General features: G+C 30.9%; 2 protein-coding genes across 2 annotated transcripts in view; one reads left to right on the top strand and one right to left on the bottom strand.

Moving 5' to 3' along the window:
* Nucleotides 1–22,974, bottom strand: part of LOC117167836 (RING-box protein 2) — a 108,130-nt gene that overhangs the window by 28,342 nt on the left and 56,814 nt on the right. The gene's annotated exons all lie outside the window — the stretch shown is intronic.
* LOC117167835 overlaps nucleotides 12,677–22,974 on the top strand; it is a 26,806-nt gene continuing 16,508 nt past the window's right edge. The window contains exon 1 of the mRNA XM_033353039.1: nucleotides 12,677–13,296. Coding sequence (XP_033208930.1) covers nucleotides 13,225–13,296 — 72 coding nt within the window. The 5' untranslated portion in view covers nucleotides 12,677–13,224. The remainder of the gene's footprint in view (nucleotides 13,297–22,974) is intronic.

Raw genomic sequence — 22,974 nt, 5'->3', positions numbered from 1 at the left:
AAGGATTTGGAAAAAAGTGGATTTTTAAATCAGAAAAGATGAATCTTCAACAAAAAAGATAATTTTCAATAAAAAATTATCAATTTTAAACAAGATTCTCAAAAAAAAGTTAGGATATCAACAATCAAGAATAATTTTCTACCCTACAAGAAGAATATTTAAGCAAATATATGAATTATCAACCAAATAGTTAAACTTTAAACCAAAAAGTTCAATTTTTAATAAAGGAGATTCACAGAAAGAAACAAAATGTAATATTTACAGTTATTTCAGAGTGAATTTTACCTGTTACAACTCTATTGAATCTTGTTTTGTTTCGGTGCAAAAAATTCAACTTTATTTACTTTAAAATTACCCGCCACAAAAATTCACTTCTGTTCTGTCTTTGTTAGTTTTTTTTTATTAAAAGAAAAACTAATTTTTAACAAATTACAAGAATTTTGAAATTCTTGAATGCACAGGATAAAGTTTCAATCAAACATGGAATAGTTAAATTTTTGGATTAAGAAATAATAATTTTAACAATAAAAATGGATTTTCAACAATGTTGTTAAATATTTAACCAAACAGATGAATTTTCTACCTAAAAGATTAATGTTTTACCAAAAAAGACGAATTTTTAACGAAATGAAAAATCTTTTAGTGAAATTATTTAATTTTAAAGCCAAAAAGAGAAATTATCTACAAAAAGTTTAATTTCCAACACATAACATATGATTTCTCAACTAAAAACTTTACTTTTCAAGCCAAAAAGATTTTTTTTTCTACGAAACAGTAGAATTTTCACCATAAAAGTTAATTTAAATAAAATACTTGGATTTCCAATCAAAGATTTGAATAGTCTGTCAGTTTAAAAGATGAATTTTCAAACAAACATGAATATAATCTTCATTGAAATAGTTAAATTTTTAAACCAGAAATAAAATTTAAAAAGATAATGAATTTTTAACATAATTTTCAATCTAAAAGTAGAACTATCAACAAAAGTTGAATTTTCGAACAAGAAAATTAATTCTCTATAAAAAAATACGATTTTCCCACTTATTCAATACACATGACAAAGTTTCAATCAAACATGGAATAGTTACATTTTCCGATAAACCAAATTTTAACAATAAAAACTAATTATTAACAAAGTTTAATTTTCGGCCAAATATATTAATTTTCTAGGTAAAGGAACGAAATTTCTACAAAGCAGTAGAATTTTTACCACAAAAGTTTATTTTAAATAAAATATTTGAATTTTCAATCAAAACTTTGAACTTTACGTAAAAAAGCCATTTTTTTAGGTAAATAGTTTAATTTTCAACTGAAGTAGATAAATTTTTTACCAAAAATCAAATAGTTTAACTGTCATTGTAAAATATTTACTTTAAACGCGGCATAAAACGAATTTTCATAAAAATGGTTAAATTTTCATCCAAAGAAATTTTTATTCAAGGACTATTAAGTATACTAAAACCACAGAAAATATGTCACATCCTTAAAATTAAAAAATATTTTTAATAAAAAAAATTCATCTTTTACAAAAAGTTGAATTTTCTACAGCATAGTGGACTTCCCAACCAAATTCTTAAATTTCAAAGAGAAAAAGACGATTTTTGCATATAAAAGAATTCATTTTCCCCAAAAGGGAAGTTTTAATAAAATTGTTTAGTTTTCTAGCAAAGATATGAATTTTCTGCTAAAATTATGGATCACAAAAAAATAAATTTTTAAGAAATTACATAAATTTTGAACCGTATAGTTAAAGTTTTAAACTAAAACGATTAATTTTTGAACAACAATAGAAGATTTAAATGTTCATTGGAAAATTAATGTTAAATTAAGAAAAATAAATCTTTCGCCAAACTGTTGAATTTTTAAGACAAATAGTCGAATTTCCTATACAAAAAAGTGGAATTTTAAACCCGATAACATGAAGTTTCTATGAAAAAGTGAATTTTCAATTAAATAGTAGTTAAATTTTAAGTTAGAACGTTTACTCTTTGACCTTGAAAATAAAATGTCAACAAAATACATATATTTTTAATCAAATAGTTGAATTTTCAATTGAGAAAATTAATTTCCTACTAAAAAAGACGAATTTTCGACAAACTACAAAAATTTTGAATCAAGAAATTGAGTTTCTGAAATTAAAAGATAATCTGTTAATCAGGAATAAAAAAGGTAAATATTCATTTCAAAAAATTAATTTTTGATTGAAGAAAATTATTTTTAATAAAAAAAGAACAAATATTCTATAAAAGAGTTTAATTTTCTATCACATATTTGATTTTTCAACCAAACCGCTGAATTTCAAAGACAAAAAGAAGAATTTCGTATATAAAACAATAGAATTTTCAACACAAAAATATAAACTTTTAACAAAATAGTTCAATTTTAGGTTAAAAAAATAATTTTTTTACTCAAAAAAAGATTACTCTAAATATATTGTGCAATGATCCTGGCGCTGGCATTTATCCCTATACGAATCTCATGGATTTCAAGGGTGGAAGGATGTTAGAACTGAAAAATAAAGATTTACTTTTAAATTAATAAATTCAATTGAAGTTTAGCTAACTATATTAATGCTGAAATTACCAGTGATTACTGAAATAATGATAATCTAGTGTAATGTTACATTAACCTTGAAAAGATTAGAATTAAATATCTCAAATGCCACATTATCTATGTAAAATATTATTATTACTGTTACTTATTTAAAAAAGGTACTTACAGAATAAGATGGTTTAATTAAATCCTCAACAGATTCACGCACTTTACACATGAATACTATAGAGTAAAAACTTTATTTTCCTGACGGATAGCACTACTGCATCGTGGTCTGGTGACCTTTAAATTTTCACGTGCATGATTGACGCGAAAAAATCAAGCAATTGACCAAACACGATGGCTGACCTGCTCTCTCTTAGATGGTCGAAATCAGTGAAAACAAGATGTTCGCATTGACAATCCCGAAAGGGATACCTTAGTTATCCCTGGTAGCGAGTCTGGTGTTCTTAGAAAAGTCAGACTGGCCATAAAATGAGAGTATTTTTAAGTGTGTTGAAAAAATTTGAAAGGACCGTTCGACTATGTAGAAGGAATGTTTGGCTCTGTAAATTTAGATCCTCTAACTTTGGCCATCCATTTTTCTCCGTGTGTGAATATTAAACTGTGAAGTTCAAAAGTTTTTTGGAATATAATAATAAATGATTAAATGATTAAATGATTCTACTTACACTAAAAGAAAGTTTCTATAACCCCTAAACGGAGAAAAATGAACGATCAGAGTTAGATAGTCCAAACTTAGAGTCAGTTCGTTCAGACTCTCATTTTATGACCAGTCTGACTGTTATGAGAGGATCAGACTCACTATAAGGGGTAATCAAGATATTTTCTATGGATGATCAATAGGATTATCTTGTTACCACTAATTTCGTCCATCCACGAAAGAGCAGATGACTGGCATTATACACGCATCGTTGCAACAATAAATAATAAATGTAAAGTGAATGAGTATATTAAGAATTATTGTAAATTCAAATTTAAGAGAAAAAAGGTATTTCTGTCTTTAAATTTAAAATCGATCATTTACTTTTAAGGAGTAAAATCAAATCATTATTTCTTATTTCACTTTGTAAGCCTTTCTTGTGACTAACGACTTATTTTTCATAACTTTAAGCTTATTACTTGTTACAAACAATTGATTTTCACATTTAATCATTTTAAATAGGCGCTCAAGCAGTCGCCAATTCGGTTGAAGATGTAAATAAGTAGACGGTGTTGATTACTGATCAAAATAGATATATTTAATTTGAACTGAGAGATCTCTCAGTCGCAAACTTTACGCTTCGACTGTTCATCGACAGTTAACGATCTTATATTTCTTAGACACCTTTGTTAAACTCACTATTTCTATCAGCTTCATCTATTTTAATTCTCGAATATTGTACTACTTTTTCGTGTTATACTGTTTAAAAAGCTTTTTACTGTTAAAACTTACTCAGTTTAGTTTTTTTCAAATCTTTTCTTTGAACTACTTCGTATAGTTATTTACATCTTACTTATGTCACCCAGGTTACCTTCTATTCTATTTTTTTCTAATTTTTTCTAAAGAGGACTGTCGATCAACAGTCGAAAGGTAAAGTTTGTTACTGAGAGATCTCTCAGTTCAAATTGAATATATCAAATTCGACCAGTAATAAACATTGTCTACTGCTGCCTTGAAGGTATGAAAGCTTTATTTCTCAGTCAACTCAAACAGATTCCAGCTTGCCAGCGTCAGACTCAGTTCATTGCGAACCGAATGCAAAAGGCTGCTCTTCTGGGATCACTTCATTTGGATCGTCATCACTGTTTCTCATGACACTCTAAATACAAAGATTTGTAGATCATTAAATCGCAGGAGTGGATGATGTGCACGTTCCGGTTGCTGCGGGATCGTTTTTTTTTTTAAAGAACCATGATCGTAACTTTAGGCCCCTACAACTTCTCATACAAATTATTATTAAAGTATTATTATTTTCACAATGCACTATATTCTAGTGTTTTTCTTCTTATCGCAATCTTCCTATTGAGAACAGTAATTTTTCTAACCTATTTTTTAACTTATGCTATTTAAATTGCCAGTTATTGTAATTACGGTTTTGTTATTGATTGTGTGAATATCCCTTTTTCCCAAATTCAACTTGCTAACAAAAATATTACTGTTTCCAATTATGAAGGGCAACGATCACGTTTGGAGTATATTTATAATTGATAGGGAAAAAGTATTTCTTCCTATGCCTGTGGAAATTAATACTATTTTCGCGACTGTATCCTAGATTGCCATCGAACTCTTGTAAAATTAACTATTATAATACCTAACTTTACAACAATATTGTAACGTCAGGAAGGTTTTACTAAAGACTTCCTCCTAATTTGAGTTTTCATGAAACAGTTGAGTTTACAAAAATATATTGAAGAAATAATTATCTGCTCTCAAACTGGTAAAAAATAAAAGTAATATTTTAAATAAACGTAAATATACGCATGACGCATTTTTAAATGTTTCTGAATATAATTAGCAGGCAATAGTGAATTTCAAAAAATTTACGATGTCGTATAAAGAACCAATTGTTCACCGACCGCCGAATCTTCGATACATAAACGAAGTCTGAAAAAAATCCTGACATATCAGTATAATAACCGGCTTATGTTCCTATGGTACGCCTCATGTTTGCATCGCGTAAATACACTGGGTGCAATGGAAAACTACTAACACACATAGTGTAAAAATCAGAAAAAGAAATAACATGAAGAAGTTTTGAATAAAACGGCTCAATAACGGAGTCTATATTTTGGTTAAAAAAAGATTTATTACTTATTATAATTTCTTTGCAATAAAATTATTTTTAAAAAAAGCTCCAAAATCTAAAATCTGTCCAACTGAGTCCAGTTGCAGCCTTTTTTTAAATACTTAAATATATGTATTGATAAAATAGTATTATAATAAAATTCTACTAATATGTCTTGGAGTTTCGAATCTTCAATTGCATTTATAAAGTTCTTAATAATATTTGATACACACTAAGCCCCAACTGTGGGGACATCAACAGTGGCCAAGTTTCACTTATGCAAATTAAAATAATTCTTACACCATCCAGTAAATAAAATATGTACGAATTCGGGTAGACAGAGAGGTCTGACCGGTTAACATTCATTGCTCTATAAACATTTTGAGGCCCACATTACTATTGATCATATTTCCATACGCATTAAGTATCTCGATAAAACAATTATTTCATAATCAAGATATCTTATCTCGAAACAACGCTAGTTATCGTACCCGTACATGTATTAGATATCACAGCCAACTCATCAATAATTTGTATCAAAACCTTTTAGAATCAGTAAAAGAGAGCAAAAAAAGTACTTATATGCAGAAAAATTGTCTATTTTTCTTAGAAACGGCACACCGTAGATTGAGAAAACATAAAAAATATATCAGTTTTTAGCTTTTTAATCGATCTGTGGCCTACAATATTTAACGGAATTGTAATTCTAAAAAACTAGACAAATTGGCTTCACCCTGGGCTTATTTTAAACGGAATTTCGAAAACAGTCAACCTTTTAAAGAAAAATTTTTATAGCTTCGGTATAATTAAAATTAAGAGAATTTATTCAGTCATAAAAAAAGAGGTGGCCCAAAACTTTTGCCCGACACTGTATCTGTTTGCTCTTACCTGCATAATGAAGTCTCAGCTATTTTCTACATTAAATCTATTTTGGATTCGGATTAAGTTTAAATTTTATAAATATTGCATAGTATAATATTTTATCTATCAGTATATCAAATTATCATGCTGTACTTACAGTTATTTGTAAAGAAATATATTTCCTTGAAAAAAGGTAAACAATATTCATTAATTAGTCATTACTTGAAGATGTTTTTTTTTGTTATTCAATTTTTTGAAGTATACAAAAAACCTAAAGCCTTTTTTTATTATCAAAATTTGATAAAAACGTTGCAAAAAACAATTGACAACTATTTTGACCATTAAATTGCTATTTAGAACCACATTCACAACTACTAATGTAATTGTCAACTATAGTTTGTGGCTAAGCTTATTCATTTTAGAACGAAACCAAAAAAATCAGCCGTTTTTTAAATGATGCAGCTACTTCAGACTTATTTTACTGTTAAATTGAAGACATTCAGACAAAAAAACAAGAAAAAATTATAATAAAAATTTCACTTTTTTAATTTTAAAATTTTTAATAAAAATATAAACTGTGTAATTTGTTGGCTTCTCCAACTGATTTTTCATCCTGCTGCTAAAATGAACACGTTGAGAGAGAAAATTACCTAAACTTCATAAAATATAGATGTGGCCCATCTAGTACTTGTGCAACCTAGCTAGGACCCAGCTTGGTCCAAACGAATTTTCTACACCGATGTCTGCAGCAATGATGAAAGAATAGTTTGCGAATAATAAAAAAAGGGGGGGATATATGTATAGTATATATCTCCGCATGCACAGGTATCTGATAAAGCTACTCCTAGCAAATATATGTCTGCAATAAAGATAGCTTTCCAGCTTAGGATCAATAATAAACTGAGCGATCGCAAAACATTTCCGTTGCATGTTTCTCTCCATGTACAAAAAGAGATACAAGACATGTATACCAGATAGTAAAATTAAGCGTATTGATGCAAAAAATTTTGTAACATGTGCAAGGTTGGATCTGTAGTTAAAAAACAACATTTATTTCAAAAAACAATTTAGAAGGAAAGTAAAAAAATCAATAGCTATAACAAACATCTTATGTGAGAATTTACCTTGCGCGATGAATTATTTTTATTTAAATTTATGTATTAGCACATCCCGTGCAGAAATCTCAAGATTTTAAACGTAATACTCATCTGGCCCGATCGGGATTCCAGATATGGCCCTGATCGGTAGAACTCTGTGATCCATGCTAGGGCTAGACCGATTTCCTACGAAAACGCCATCTCCATGCGCTCAGAGAACTAGTGCTGCTTATTGTTTTCTGATAATGTAGTGGTATTAGAACATTACTCTTTTATAATATTCCATCAATTATCGAAAATGCCTAAGACGAGCACGCCACATGTTCGGAGGCACCAGCCACCGAGCACTATCCAGTATACCTCGAAACCTGAGCAAGAAAATGAATGTAAGTAATTACGTTCTACGGTTCATTGAAAGCTAACTTCAAATAAATAAAGAATCAATTAAATTGTGTTTTTTTGTAAATATAAATGAAAGGATTATAGATGTCAATGTAAGTGTTTCGGATCTCAATATTGTTTAACCTGTGCCATTTATGAATTGGGAAAATCAATCCCTAGAAAATCAATTTCCTGCTGACATTAACGCAGTTTCAGATAAAATTAGTTGATTTACAATTACAGCAGTCCAAATGAATCTTTGATTCTGTTTTACTAATAAATCCAGTATAAAAATACATTAAGGACACCTTTCCATAACATGCATTTCGGAATCAAATGGTAGAATCAAAATACCAAATGAGCAGTGCTCCCAGCGAGAGCTCCTCACTCCACTGCGCATGCATCACACTTTACATCTAATTGGTTGCTATTGGCGCGCAGTTTAAAATGCGAGAAAACATAATTTTTCTTGTTTATCATAAATATTAGCATTTCAACTTATAAAAATGTCCATTAGATCGAAATTAGTGAATCCTAATAAAAATAAAAATTAATTAAATGCATATTCTGTAAATAATATATTAAACAACCAGAAATATATTATTTACAATTTTTTTTCTTGTTAAAGTATTTATGTCTATATTGATTCATAGTAAATTAAAAAAATAAAATAAAACGATCCTAACAAATAACAGCTTAATTTTTTAGCGAAAAAATTAGATACAATTACCTTTTCAAAACTTTTAAGAAGTGAAACAAATAACAGAAAAATTAATTTATTCATAGGAAAATGTTAATAAATTAAGCAAGAAATTAAAATTGTAAAATAAAATATTTCTGGTCATTTACCATTTTTCATTTAAAAAAACCCACCTTTTCTTGGCAACTTATAACATCTACAATAATCTTAAGTTTATTAAAAGTATAATTAAATATTTTTTTCTCAAATCTGTTCTTTACGTGCCCGTACTATTATAATTTAAACTGAAAACACTAATGCCCTTATATATAAATATATTCTTTTTCAGCGGTTATCTGTGCTAAATTTTAAACCACGGTGGCTCTAAGCAACATTAAAACCTTCATTGGAAATTCCAATAATTGAGGTGGCTGGCGAAAGGAAAGGACCATTCACTACTTTCGAGTTTCATCCGCGAAATGCATAAATGGATAATAATGAGACTGATCGGGCACCGATCCCAAGTCTCCACCTGACCCCGGTCTAGGCGTGTGTCTCATCCGCGATCTGGCCCCGATCGGGGCCAGATCAAGATTTCTATACGGGATATCCCACCACATTGCATTTTTTACGCCGAATTCTACAGTTTCCATGGATCTAATATAATTGTAAAACATCTGCCCGCTGTGCGGGCATATTCTCCACGCGAGCTGCTCAATTCGCTTGCAAGTTTGAGCGCGCCTAGGGTGTGCGACTTTTAGTTATATGACATTAAGCTCACATATAAGTATAAGTATAATTGACATATTTTCAAATGTTTCTGAATATAATTAGCAGGCAATAGTGAATTGCAAAAAATTTACGATGTCGTATAAAGAACCAATTGTTCACCGACCGCCGAATCTTTGATACATAAACGAAGTCTGAAAAAAATCCTGACAAATCAGTATAATGACCGGCTTATGTTCCTATGGTACGTCTCATGTTTGCATCGCGTGAATACACTGGGTGCAATCTTTGTTATTTTGAAAAAATTTGTAAGTATCAAATTTGTAAATTTGTAAATATCGACGCCTCCATTTAATATAAGTCTACGTGCTGATAGCGCCGTGTGTGAGTCTTTTTCCTATGCTTGTTAAACAGCCCATAGTCTCATACACGGCGCTGTATTTGAATTTAGAAGAATTCAAAATTATTCGAAAGAATTCAAAAGCAAGTGTACACCTGAATTCAATAGCGGTTAACACATAGAGTTAAACACATACAGTTTAACGTTGAAAGTTTGTAGAAATGTGAAGTTTTAAAGACGTTTTATACTACCAGAATTATAGTGTTACGGGATAATTAACGTAACTTAATTTTGAGATTTTACAAGACGTTAAATTCACAGAAAGCCCACGTTTCCTCAAACGTTCTGTAAGAACAGACTTTCCTCGTTCTTCTTAATTATATATTATACAAATTAGATCTCCCTTAGTTTTCTAGAAATAATTAAAAACGCACGCCGAGACAGTACACAAGATGTGCAAAACAATGTTTAGCGCTGGGCACCCCATACCACGGCGAACGTTCTTAATTATTTCTAAAAAAACTAAGCGAGATCCCATTTTTATACATTTACAGGGCTTTTAAACGATATTATAATATATTTAAAACAAAGATTAAAGAAAATCAAATATGGATTTTTCAACAAATTAGTTTAAAAGTTTGTTTTTGAATATTCCTAAGTTTTTGCATTTTTTTGGTTCAAAATATATTTTTTCAAAACTACGTCTTATCATAAATAATTTAAAAAATCTTAATATTATTAAAACCACTAAAGTTATGAAAGTTGAAAAAAGGACCACAATTTTCGATTTTGAATATTTTATATTTTTGTTGAGTTGTTCAAGAATCAATTTACGCTTTTTTTCTTAATACCTAAGAGAACGGAAACTAGACTTTTTATCAAAATTACTAACAGATGAATTTCTTCAGACGATTTGAGATGGAATAGCTCAATAATAATACATTTGATTAAAAAGTAAGAAAATTATGATCATTTGTATTACGCAGGGGTCCTTACTGAAACCTGATATACGCGATAAGGTGGTTCAAGGTGCAAGAGAGAGAGAGAGAGAGAGGCGCTTGCAAGGTCAGCGGAGTTTTGTAGGTTACGATTCAGCACTATAGTATGATCCAACTGGCACTATAGAAAGTCACAAGCAAGAGGGAGAAGATAACGGTTTAGAGAGTTCCGATTTACCGTGAATGCCATTAAGGGTACTCCCGAAACGTCCGGTAAAGCGGGACCCCTGTGAATTAAAAAAAATCCATTTTCATAGTCAAAATATTCTTATTCACATAATTTAAAGATGACGAAAGAATATAAGAAATTCCTTAATTTCAGACATATCAATTGAGGTATAATATTCATACATTTTGTTTGAGAGTAAATTGGTTTTCTATAGTTAAACTTTTTTCATCAATATAATTCAAAATTGATGCAAGAACTGAAAAGATTCCTTGGAACCGCGGGAAAAAGTGTGCTGTCTTACAGAATTTTTTTATTTAATTTATGATGACCGATTCAATTTGAAGGCATCATGAAACCAAAATAGTCTACTTGACAACGAATGTCGAAAATTTTCATTCTGAATATGTGCGAATTTTATGTTTATAACAACCTTTTCTTTGTAGGGCAATCTGAAACGCTATTCTATTAAGATAATTTTGAAAATTAATTTATCGCGATTGCCTGAACTTCGAAAAAAATGTTATCTCAATTTATAGAAACAAGTCTTTCGTAAATTTGAGAAGATGGAATATCCACATCATAAAGTGTATAGCTATCCGAAAAAATACAATTCTTTATTTTCTTATGTTTTGTCAGTGAGTGAAGTAATGTGCTGGAATCAAGACAGCTTCTTTTTGTTCGTGCTTGATAATTGAAATTAATTTGAATTTGATTTAAAAATCTAACAAAAAAATTAATGAAAATACACTATTACTCGTCACTTGAGCTAAGTTTAATACAATACTTTGTCACCAATAAGCATTGCAGAAAGCCAAAAACAATGAAAATTTTGAAACTGGAAGTTTTTGGACCATCTATGTTTTCGAGGACATTACAACCAAATTTTATAAAAATCAGTATAATTAGAAAACTCCTTAATCATATTGCCCAGAAATAAAAAATAAACTTTTTCTTTCAAGTAATTTTATTCTAAATCTCTTGCGGTTTTGAATATGCATATAGTTCCGAGTAGAGGCAAAATCATTATAAAGTTCGCCACCATACCGTTTGAAAAAATTACAGCTTAGCTAAGAAACAGTTGGGCATTTTCTTCAAAGCAACAAAATAAAATAAAAAAGACATAAGGGTAGCGGAGAGAGCAAGAAAGGCTCCTAGAGACACATCGATAATCTCGAATGTTCCACAAGGAAGAGACTACAGCAGCATTCAACTCCAACTGGAGTATAAGATGATCCTGCCAAAAATGATAAAAACTATCTTTTATGCTCTCATCCGTTGATTATGTATATAAATGTCCTTAATCTTAAACCTGAAAATGAATTACACCTGTTCAATTCTAAAATAAAAAAATTCCCCTGCAAAAGAATTCTCAAAAGAACTTGCGTTCTAGGATAAATAAAAATTATGTAACATTCTTTCTAAATTAAAGATAGGACCATTAACGACTTCAACTACACAAAGCAATTAATCTAACTTAAGACGAAAGAAATTTATGTCTGATGCTTTATTGAAGTAGATGGTCTACTGATTTTCTTGTATTAATTATAAATGAACCTAATCATATGCATATTCATACGGATTAACATAAAATCTACCAAGAATTTTTCCTTCGTGTGAAAAGTTCCAGAGTAAAAATAAAAGTCAAAAACATATTTGGAGGACTGATCGTCGGCGAATGGCGCAACTTAGCAGCTAGGAACAAGTTTACTCCTTGAAATCAATTTTTCAATGGAAACCTTTTTATAGACAATTGAAAGCAGATTCGCGATGGAAGTTACTAAGAGGGAGCAAGAAAAAGTAAATACATAAATAAGAGAATCTCGGAATTAGCAGTTGTAACTGGATAAGATCTTTTCGTCAGTTATCTGAACACATGGTATCGGTATTAGCTGGGGCACACCTTCCTCATGAACATATGGACCAGCAGTGAAAAGAACCGAGCCGCTTGGGCTCGGTCTCCTCACTCTGTGTAATTCGCGCAACTAACCGCGAGGCTCCCCTTCCATTCAATTCGCCGGGAGGCGGTGCTTCAGATCTCAACAGCGTATATATAAAAGACAAACCCCGATCTGATTAGCAAACTTAGCAAACACACAAAGCGTAATGTATTTTTCATGTCGCGCGACCGGTAAGCACTAGGAACCACGAGTGTCGCGGAAAAGTTGTACAAATTAGGAAATTCAACTCTCGTGATCAATTGCGCAAGAGTACCGATAAAGTGCTTAACAAGTATTGGGTATTGGCGCTAGAAAGGAGTTAACCGTTTTTAAAAGATCATAGGATATTCGTCTCAGATTCTCAAGAGTTAATATTAAGGGAAGAAATATTAATACTCTCATGATCCACAAGCACCCAGGATTAAAAATTATCCAGTAAAAAATACGCCTCCTGCAGACGCCAGCAGGCGGCGCATATCATTCACCTAACGTTAGGCAACGTACGATTCTACGCAATCGTAGCTCTGCTGTCAAAACACAGCCACGTGTGACGTGCCGGTGTTTGCACCACTTGAAGCATCCAGCAGAAACCACTAATCCATAAAACTCTTGGGAAAGTTCATTGCCAAAAACAAAAGGGCTTTGATACCAGAAACGGAGTTCCGAAAGAGTAAGGAAGTTCAAGTGGTGATAAGGAGGCAACACCAGCACAATGTCATCATCTCAGAGAAGACAGATAATGCAGCCATGGCCCCTCTGTGTGATGCCTTTTTCAAAATCGAAGGTAAGATAGAACATAGATATAACCTATAGAGCATAGATCACATGTTATCGAGCAGAGGAGACATCTCAAATATTCAAATTCTTCTAGTCCATTTCAAGCTTTTCGTTTTATTTCTGTTATACGCGGTATTGAGAAGAAGTTTAAATTTATACAAAATATTTATCATAGGGTATCTAAGACAATACAATATAAAAAATGATACTTTGAGATTCAATGTGTCATGATATCAGTTTTCAATAAACTATCTCCACAATTATGGCTTTAATTTTAGTCCTTTCAGAAGTAACTTTTTGGTTTTCATTTATCCGGTCCCTCCGTGAAATGCCGGTTCTCGTCTTCTCTCGCTCACATCCATAATTAGATACTTTTATTCTCTCACTCGCTCTCACTTTACGCGGCTTCTGGAAAGTTCCATGTTTCCGCTGCTCGGTAACACTGCACACGATGCCTGTTTGTCTGGCGCCGACCTTTTCTTATTCCTTTTTACCCCCCCAGCACCTTTCCCATCGAGTTTCGCCTACATTTGTTCTGGTTTTTTGTTGAACCAATCTCGCAAAATACCATTATTAAGAATAAAGAATCGATCTCTGACTTGAAGATGCATGCATTCATTTCTTTTTCAGGTGTTTCACCTCTCTCATTGTTCATTCCATCATTCTGGGTCATAAAGCTTTTTAAAAATGGACTCATTGTGACTCGGGAAGAATGTCCCACAAAAAAGCGCCCTTGAGACTTTGACTTTCACCTTGCCCTTTCCCTTTCATTCCACTCTCATGTGGTATGGGCACTGAAATTGCGGCTTATCGATTGCCATTTACTTTTATAAGGCAACACTGATAGGTAGTTTTAAGAGGCGGGACTTGTTTCTTATATTCTCAAGTTCTGAGTGGCTGATGAATTTAAACTGCCGAGAGCGAACATGTGCTCGTTGCTAGGTCACGTGCTCGTGCCGGCTTAGTTTTCACGACGTTTCGTCCAGACTCTTCTAGTAGTCCGCAATAATTGATCATATTTACTTTAAGGGCATGTGATACTTATAGCGCATTCGTTTAGCTTGCACTCGTGTACTCCAAGAGCACTCCGATCGGTCCTTCTTTCTGAATCCGACTTGCTTCGATGCAGTCCGAAGTGCACCAGTGCAGGATAACCGAATACGCTATTAGATAATTATCGATTGTATCAGTTTTAGGTTCCCCCTACTTTTTTCCTAGAATAATAAATATTTTCTTTTAGAAATTTGGGACATGATAGCGAACATGCTAACGGACGTCCCGCACACTTTTTTTTGTGGGTTAATTCAAAATATTTAATTTTGCTAAATTTGATTAATTTGTGTGGCGCTTAGAAATTATTATTGATTTTATCAGTGTTAGATTCCCCCGGCTTTTTTCCTACAATAATATAGATTTTGTCTTTAAAATCTGAGGATTGATAGCGCACATGCTAACGGACGTTCCTGCACACTTTTTTTGTGGGTAATTAAACAATTTTTTAATTTGCTAAATTTGATATATATGTGTGTGTGTGTATTTTGAGGTTATGTGTGTTACAATTTTATTCCATAATTATGCTTGAGTGCTACCGACAGCATCGGTACGACAGAGACCTACATTATCGAAATGATAGAGCTGAAAACCGATCCTAACCTCAAAATAGTGCCCGTGCATAACATTTTGATTTAGCACAATACATTTTTTTGTTATAATCCCTCAAAAAAGTGTCCGGGGACGTCCGTTATGACATTTTATAGCATCTCCAAATTCAGTTTAAAATGTTTTTTATTTTCGTGGAAAAAAATGCGGGGGTAACTGTGTCCGCTTGACCACACGACGAAGTATCACGTGTCCTTAAAATAATTCCTTTTTGTTTTTTATTCCTTACTTTGAGTTTAGAATTTAATCATATGAAACCGATTTATGGGTCTGGAAAATTTTCTATATAACTAACATACAAAATATAATATAAGCATTTTTAACTGGGTAACAATTTAATTTCAGTTTGTCGACTGTTATTTTTCAAGGACAATTTTAATCCAATGATAAAAATTAATGCTGATTTCAAGGGGTTAACCGCTACTTAATTCAGGTGTACACTTGCTTTTGAATTCTTTAGAATAATTTTGAATTCTTCTAAATTCATATGAAGCCAAAAAATTAATAAAAAATTGAAAGTAAATTTTGTAATCAAACATAAACTTTAAAAAATCAAACTGTGCAACCAAATTTCATGAGATTACTTTAGAAAAAGTATGTTCTATAAAAAACTACTCTTGAAAACAAATACTCAAGAAAATCAATGTGTGCAAAATAATTGCACAAAATGCGTTAAAATGAAAGAAATAACTTGTTAGTTCTTTGAATAAAATTGAATTCTGAATTTCGATAAATTCTTCAGAATACGTCCAACAAGCACAGGCAGTCAAATTAACGTTTACATGGACCGTTGCGGAAATTTTTAAAAATGTCAGAATGTCCGCGAATTCGACTTGACGCGTTTTATATAATTAAGAAGAACGAGGAAAGTCTCTTCTTACAGAACGTTTGAGGAAACGTGGGGGTTTCTGTGAATTGAACGTCTTGTAAAATTTCAAAATTGGGAACTTCAATTTCAATTGGATTCATTTTAATTTTTTTAATTCCTTTGAATGAACTTGAATTTGGCCCGATTCCATCTGAATTCAGTCGAGATTCCTTAAATTCTTCAAAATTCACTTAAACTCCACTTTTATTGTTTTGAGATATTTTAAATACTTTAAATTCTTAAATTCAGGTGTATGTCAATATCCCTCGTGGTAAGCCCTTAGATCTCAGCCGTTTGCAGAGTTTTAATTCAAGTACGTCCAATATTATTGTTAGTTTGATTCTAGTATGTTCCAGTTGAATAAATTGAAGAAAAAAAGTACAGTTTTCTGGAGAACAGTTGATCATATAACTAACTGATGTCGACCATCGATCAATATTAATGTCGTAATTAGAGTAAAATTCTTAATTAACTAGTGTTCGAGAGTTTTACATGGAACAGAACCTCCATACCATACGGACGTTTCTATTTATAAAATTCGTTGGTTAAAAGCATATGATGAAATAAAAGTAATTCTATTTTCGTATCAGTAGACACACGTTGCTTGAATCGAGTTTGGCAAGTTTAGCATTATACTGACAAAAGTCCAAATTTGAATTGCACTTTGCTCAAATGAAAAAAGAAAAACTACTATGTATTAAAATCAAATTGAGTAAGAAGGAGGAAGGAATTCACGTTTTGATCCACGTGTCACATACGAGTAGGCACAGATTTGCACGTTAAAGTAAAAATTTTGTTTATAAAGCACGCAATTTTGCGGATGAACTTTCATAGAGTGGAAAAAGGAATATGTGAATGAGAACTCTATCTTTATAGGTGTATGCGACACGCTTTTTGAAGACAAAGAAAATGCTCGATAGAACACTTCGGTTATGATATAAAATTCTTTGCGTCATCATCAATTTGAAAGAAGATTCGGCACGAAGACACATCGATTCTAACAGAAACATAACTAGGTTCCTGGAACCTTGACAAAGGAGAATTCAACCAATTATTTAAAAAAATAAATAAAGGGTTTCAATTTCTAAGTTTTGTCTTTTTCAAAATTTAGCAACACCATCATGTGATGGAAAAACATTTCTTGTATTTTATCATATTTTATCACTTAATTTTAGGTTAAAAATATCATTAAACATTTTTTCAAAAAGAAGGCTAAATATTAAAGTATCTTTCTCAAAGAAATATTATTTTTAATATTTAAGCCTCGCGTTCTTAGTTTTAGTAACATTATTATTATTATTATTATTATTATTTTAACCCTTTAACGGTCAAGCCTTGATCCCGTTAAATAAAAATTCTGCAAAAATTCAGGAACAATGTATAATCGTTTTCTGATCGACTTTTGTAAAAAAAAAATTATTTTTATAATTTTATCGGTTTCTTTTGAGTGTATGATAACAAAAAACTACCTAACGAGATACGGAATTGTCCACTTTTCTCAGCTGCAACATTGTCCTGTAAAGGGTTAGGAACCCTTTTCAGAGGGAATTATTTTGTTTCTTTTTAATAAATTATAATATAGGCTTGTTTCTAAAATTTAAAAATATATATATATATTTTTTTTTTTATTTTCTGCTTTTCAGTCTTTTGCAAATATACCATCTTTATTGTTCGAGCAGTCTCATTCCTCAATTCAAACTCTGTCTGGAAGAGAAAGGGGGGAAACTTAAATTTGAACTCTACTCTCCAAGACCTTTTCATAGATACCCATATATTTGGCGTGTTCTAACAGCATGTAAATTTAGGGAACGCGATGTAGTCGAGGGACATCAACTTTGCATGAATATATAGCATTTAGGGAATATGCCTCTCCCTCCACCGCTCCCACAGGAATTACATAATGTTAGAAAATTCCAACAATATGGCTATCTATGAAAAGATCTTAAAAAGTATAGTTCAAATTTGAGTCCCCCACCCAACCCGCCTTTCTAGGCGGATTTCGAATTGTAGAATTAGAATGCTCGAAATTAAGTGGAAAGAAAACAATAAAGATTGTAAATTTGCCAAAGACTGGAAAGCAGAAAATTAAAAAACGAAAATAATTCCTTCTGGAAAGGGTGTTAAAAAATAATAATAATATGAACAAAAATAAAACCGTTGGGCTAGATCACGTGCTCGTCCCGGCTTAACGTTTTCACGACGTTCTGTTCGCACTCTTCTGGTAGTCTGAAATTGATTGCTTTTTCTTTAAAAGGATGTCTTTTTGTTTTTTATCGGGCGTAAATATTGAACGTTATATTTATATGAGAAGATATTTTAATATCATAGAAAATTTTATTATCATTAGAACTATATATGTATGCAATGCTTCAAGTTGATTGGATATGTGTATAAGAGTATCAAAATTGGAATACAAGAATTGATCCTAAAATATACCCACACAGTAAGTCAAATAAAAGCTTGTAGTAATTAGGTACTGTTACGTCTCCTGATTTCTGATAAGGACTTTAAAGAGATAAAAGTAAATGTTTAGAGAAGCAAAGGGTGAATGGGTCAAACAAACATGCAAAATCACCAATGACCATGGCATTACTTATTACGCTTACTCATATGAAAAAAGCTTATCTTAAAAAGTTAACTAGATTTCAGTTTTAGTTTCAACTAGTTTTAACAAACTTAATCACCCTGAAGATTACACTGTTCCTTTTAAAATAAATATTAGATATTATTTCAGTGAGATAATATTTCAGGGAAACAGAAAATCTTTTTATCTCTAAATTTTAAGGCGCATGCGTATTTGTTCAAACTATACCTTCTCTGATGTTAATTTTACAAAATTGGCCCGAACTTATATTTTTCCGAATTACCGTTTAACCCCTTTTTTATTTTCCCCATTTTCCATTATTTCCATATGTCCAACCCACCTAATGTTTATTTTTACAAATAATAATATTGGATCAAATCTAAATGTACGAATTACAGGAGTTCCTTGATATTTCGGTTTAAAATCATGAAAAGAAATTAAGGTATTAGTTTGAGCCAAGCCGGAGTCTATTTAGGGCTATCCAAACGGCGTTGAAGCTTTAATAGAGAATATTTTCCAAATTATTAAGAGATAAATGCTTTTAAATATAGGTCTCTGAATTGGTCTTTATTTCCTCTATAATTTGATATACTATATAAAAACATAATAATCAAAACATATGATTAGAATAGAATTTTTGATAATATTATTATTTTTGATAGATTATCTCATATAATAGAAGAAATCAAGACGAATTCAGAAACCTATATTTAAAATCATGTATCTCTTATAATTTTCGAGCTATTTTCTATTAAAGCTTTAAAAGCCGTTTGGGGAGAGCTTAATAGATTTCAATTTGGCTCGTACTTATACCGTAATATTTTTTCAGGATTTTGCACTTCTCTTCTTTAATTTGCATTTTGAGTCATTATTTTCATGCCAATGTGTAAAAGAATTTTAGGTTTGTGATTATTCAGAAGAATGCAAAATATGTCAAATGACAATTCAGAATAATAAAAATTATGTCAAATGGAAGTTAGTGAGAATAGAATTACGTGTTATGAATATTATGACAAACGAAAACTTGGAAAAAAGAATAAAAATTAGGGCTTTATTTTTTATTTTTACTATACCATATTTAGCCAAATCCCTTTCGTCGTAAGCATATATTCATTCGGATTTAACATCGTTACACTACCGGAGATTCAAGAACTTATGTGGTAAGTGATAGATGTTAGATCAGTCAGGATCTAGGAGTCGCATGGTGGTTATTCATACAACATACTCTGTCTACAACACTACTCCGATTCGGGTCGCGGACCAATTTCTATAGCAATCATATCAGCTTAACGAAACGATCACACATCACGGATCACACATAAACACACGCACACTGACTAGTGAGCCAATTGGAAGATAAATCCGTTTTTCTTTACGCATATTTAGTAAGAAAAACTTCCGTAATTCGTAAAAATAACAATTATGACGGACGAGAATTCGAATAAATAAAAATGATGTCCAATGATAATTCCAATACTAAAAAGCAGGACGAATGATAATTTGAAGAAAAAAATTAGGGAATATACAATAGAATGGGCCATGTGTAATTTAGCTTAAATTACTGTTTTATTATTATAAAACTACTTCTAGTAGTCATATTTAGTAGTCGTATTTCACAATTAAAAGAAAAACAGAAAACTAATATCACACTTACTATCAGGCTTATGTTTAATTACTCTATTATAACTTATCATTAAAAATAATAACCATTTTTGAAAAAGCAAAAGATCGATACCTGCATGTTAAAACATCAATCTTAAATTACATTAGATAATTTTTTTCTGCAAAAATATTCTATACCAGCTGCGCAAAATGCGTATGTACACGAAGGTTGAAAAACACCCATTATGCCATTTACCTAATATCAATGAGTTGTGCCAGTTAAGGGTTACGATTATAATATTGATTTCGAATTAATGACAAAAAATCAAACGTAAAAGCAAGTAATTTATCACCTGTGAGGCTTATAAGCAAAATATGACTATAAAATAAGAAACATAAAGTACATAAGAATAGAAAATTTATTTGTATCAGATGATAGGAATTACCAGAAGAGATCACCTACTTACAAAAACCTTGTTTGTTTTTTCAAATAACTAGCTGAAATATATACGTATGTATTAGTTTCATATGTATTAAGTTTTATTAAAATTAAGAAGTAACATTCATAAAAAAAAGTTTCTAAAAAGTCTTAAATTATTCTCTCCCATTTTGAGAAATTGTTTCTCTTATAAGGTGAACCAGAAAACATGTTAACGGACGATTGTAGCGACACTCGAGGCGACACTAAAGCTGTGCAATTTCATATCAAATTGCAACCGTTAGTGCTGATACGTGAGGTCATTATGAATACTTCCTTTCCATAAGTACGTTATTTAAAACAACTCACAGTAAATCATCTTAGGCCATTCTAATTACGCTATTAATAAAAATAAAAAAAACAGCCTCGAATTTCCATATTATTTATCAGAGTCAAAAAATGTACATAGTTGATTTACACATTTTTGTATGTTATTACCACCTTTTAAAGTCAAATTACATATGTGTACTTCTGTTTTCCTGTTAATTAATTATTTTTATAACACCCCAAGAATCTAATTTTAAACTTTCTCATTAAATGTCAGTAATAAAGGTATCATTCTTCGAATATTAACATTTTTTTTGTTACAAAAGTAATAGAAAATGACTAAAATATCTGATTACAACACATACTTTACATGTTCAATTTTCAATTTTCTGAGTGAGCTTGAATAATTTTCGAGATGATTTTACATCTCAAAGTAGATTTTCATATAACCTAGGATAGTATGCTGATTTATACGTTTGTTATGTATTGTCACGGACGCAGCGCTAAAATGTTTCAGCAGGTATTTTCCGGTACGTCGCACGGAAAAGAATGCTTTATTTTGAAACTAATTACATTTTTTAATGCACATTGTTCGTTCAACGTATTTTTCTCTAAAGCACAAGAACTAGAACTGACATTAGAATTTTACTATAATTGTAAATAAAACATCTATTAATGTTCAACTTAATCTTCAATAGAATAAAATCACTTATTATTTTTTTATGTTTGAAATGAATCTGTCATGGCTGATGATTCTTTTAATGTTAATTATGTGCGTTGCCAAAAAGTTGACAATTTTAGACAATGAAATCTTAAAATTTAAACAAATTTAAACTGCCTAAAATATTTTTTTGAAAGTGCACGGAGAAAAAGATATCGCACAATATCGCAAAATCTCTATATTGCAAGAAAGCGCAATATTATAACGTACAATCACGTCCCGGAGCTTTGTCAGATATTATAATGCACTAATATCACAGAAAAAAATGAAGTTATATTTGCTTAGTATCGTCTTCTATAAGGCGCGGCGTCCTTAGCAGTAATGTAAAAAAGGCAGAGTATGAGTGAGTTTCTAGCTATAAATCGAGACACCAGATTTAAAACAATCACAGAAAAAAGTAAAAAATTGCTGTAGGTAAGAACTGCAACGGATAATGATTAAACATATTTTCACTGAGGTTAGGAAAATAATTCTGAACTCGTCGATGCAAAATGTAACTGACAGATGGGAATCTCCATTTCTCCCAAATTTAATAAAGTTAAACGACACTGGATAGCGCTGGTGTCGTAATTGTCACTACACCTCGAATAAAAATGGAGCGATTATAAGATGAAAGATTATCCAGGCAAGGTTAGAAATCAGAAATTATCTTCGATTCATGTAAAATTTATCTAGCAAGGATAATTTTTGTTCCGGTGAATCTTTCACCTGGAATCGATGTAAACTTTATCTTTAATTTTTCCTGTGATCGTTTGTGCACTAGTCGAACCCTCGCGAGATCACAAAAGAAGAAACACAATGTGATAGCGTAATAAACTTAAATTCTTACGTTATAGACTGAACAATTATGCGGTATGTAATGTAAAAACTTGCAATATACGATATCACGATTATGCGATATTATAATGCGATAATTACGATATATAGCGCAGGATTTACGGTATATATTGTAAATCATGCGATATAGTTTTCTCAGTGTGAGTATGAAAATATAAAACTAAAAAAGATCAAGGAATTTATTTGTGATGGACATAAATGTTATATGTTGCTAAAGGTATCGTAACAGGACATGCGACTACGATAAAATAAACAATTACATAAATATGTTAAAAATATATGCAGAAGGCATACAAATATTTTAAAACATGTCAAAAATGAAAATTTTCGCGACTGATTTGATTTTGACCCAAGTGTTTCAAAACATACTCTCATTTTATAGTAAGATGAATTAATATGCATCGTTATCAGACATTTTATAGAAAATATTGCGCAAAAATAGTTTTCATTATTAACTGTTATTTTGAATCAACGTTGCTAAATCAATTTTTAATTATAATAAAATCTTCGTATGTACAACATTTACAATTTTAGCCCACATCACAGTCGATCCCCAAGATACGAGGATAGTTCAATAAGTCCTTAGAATGAAGTATAAAAACAATTTTTTTTGGGTAAATTTTTTTTTATTTTTCAACATAATCTCTTTGGAGCTCTATACATTTGGTC

Source organism: Belonocnema kinseyi, chromosome 2 (assembly GCF_010883055.1).
Source record: "Belonocnema kinseyi isolate 2016_QV_RU_SX_M_011 chromosome 2, B_treatae_v1, whole genome shotgun sequence".
Lineage (NCBI taxonomy): Eukaryota > Metazoa > Arthropoda > Insecta > Hymenoptera > Cynipidae > Belonocnema > Belonocnema kinseyi.
The sequence above is the reverse complement of the archived record's forward strand: the minus strand, read 5'-3'. Positions and strand labels throughout refer to the sequence as shown.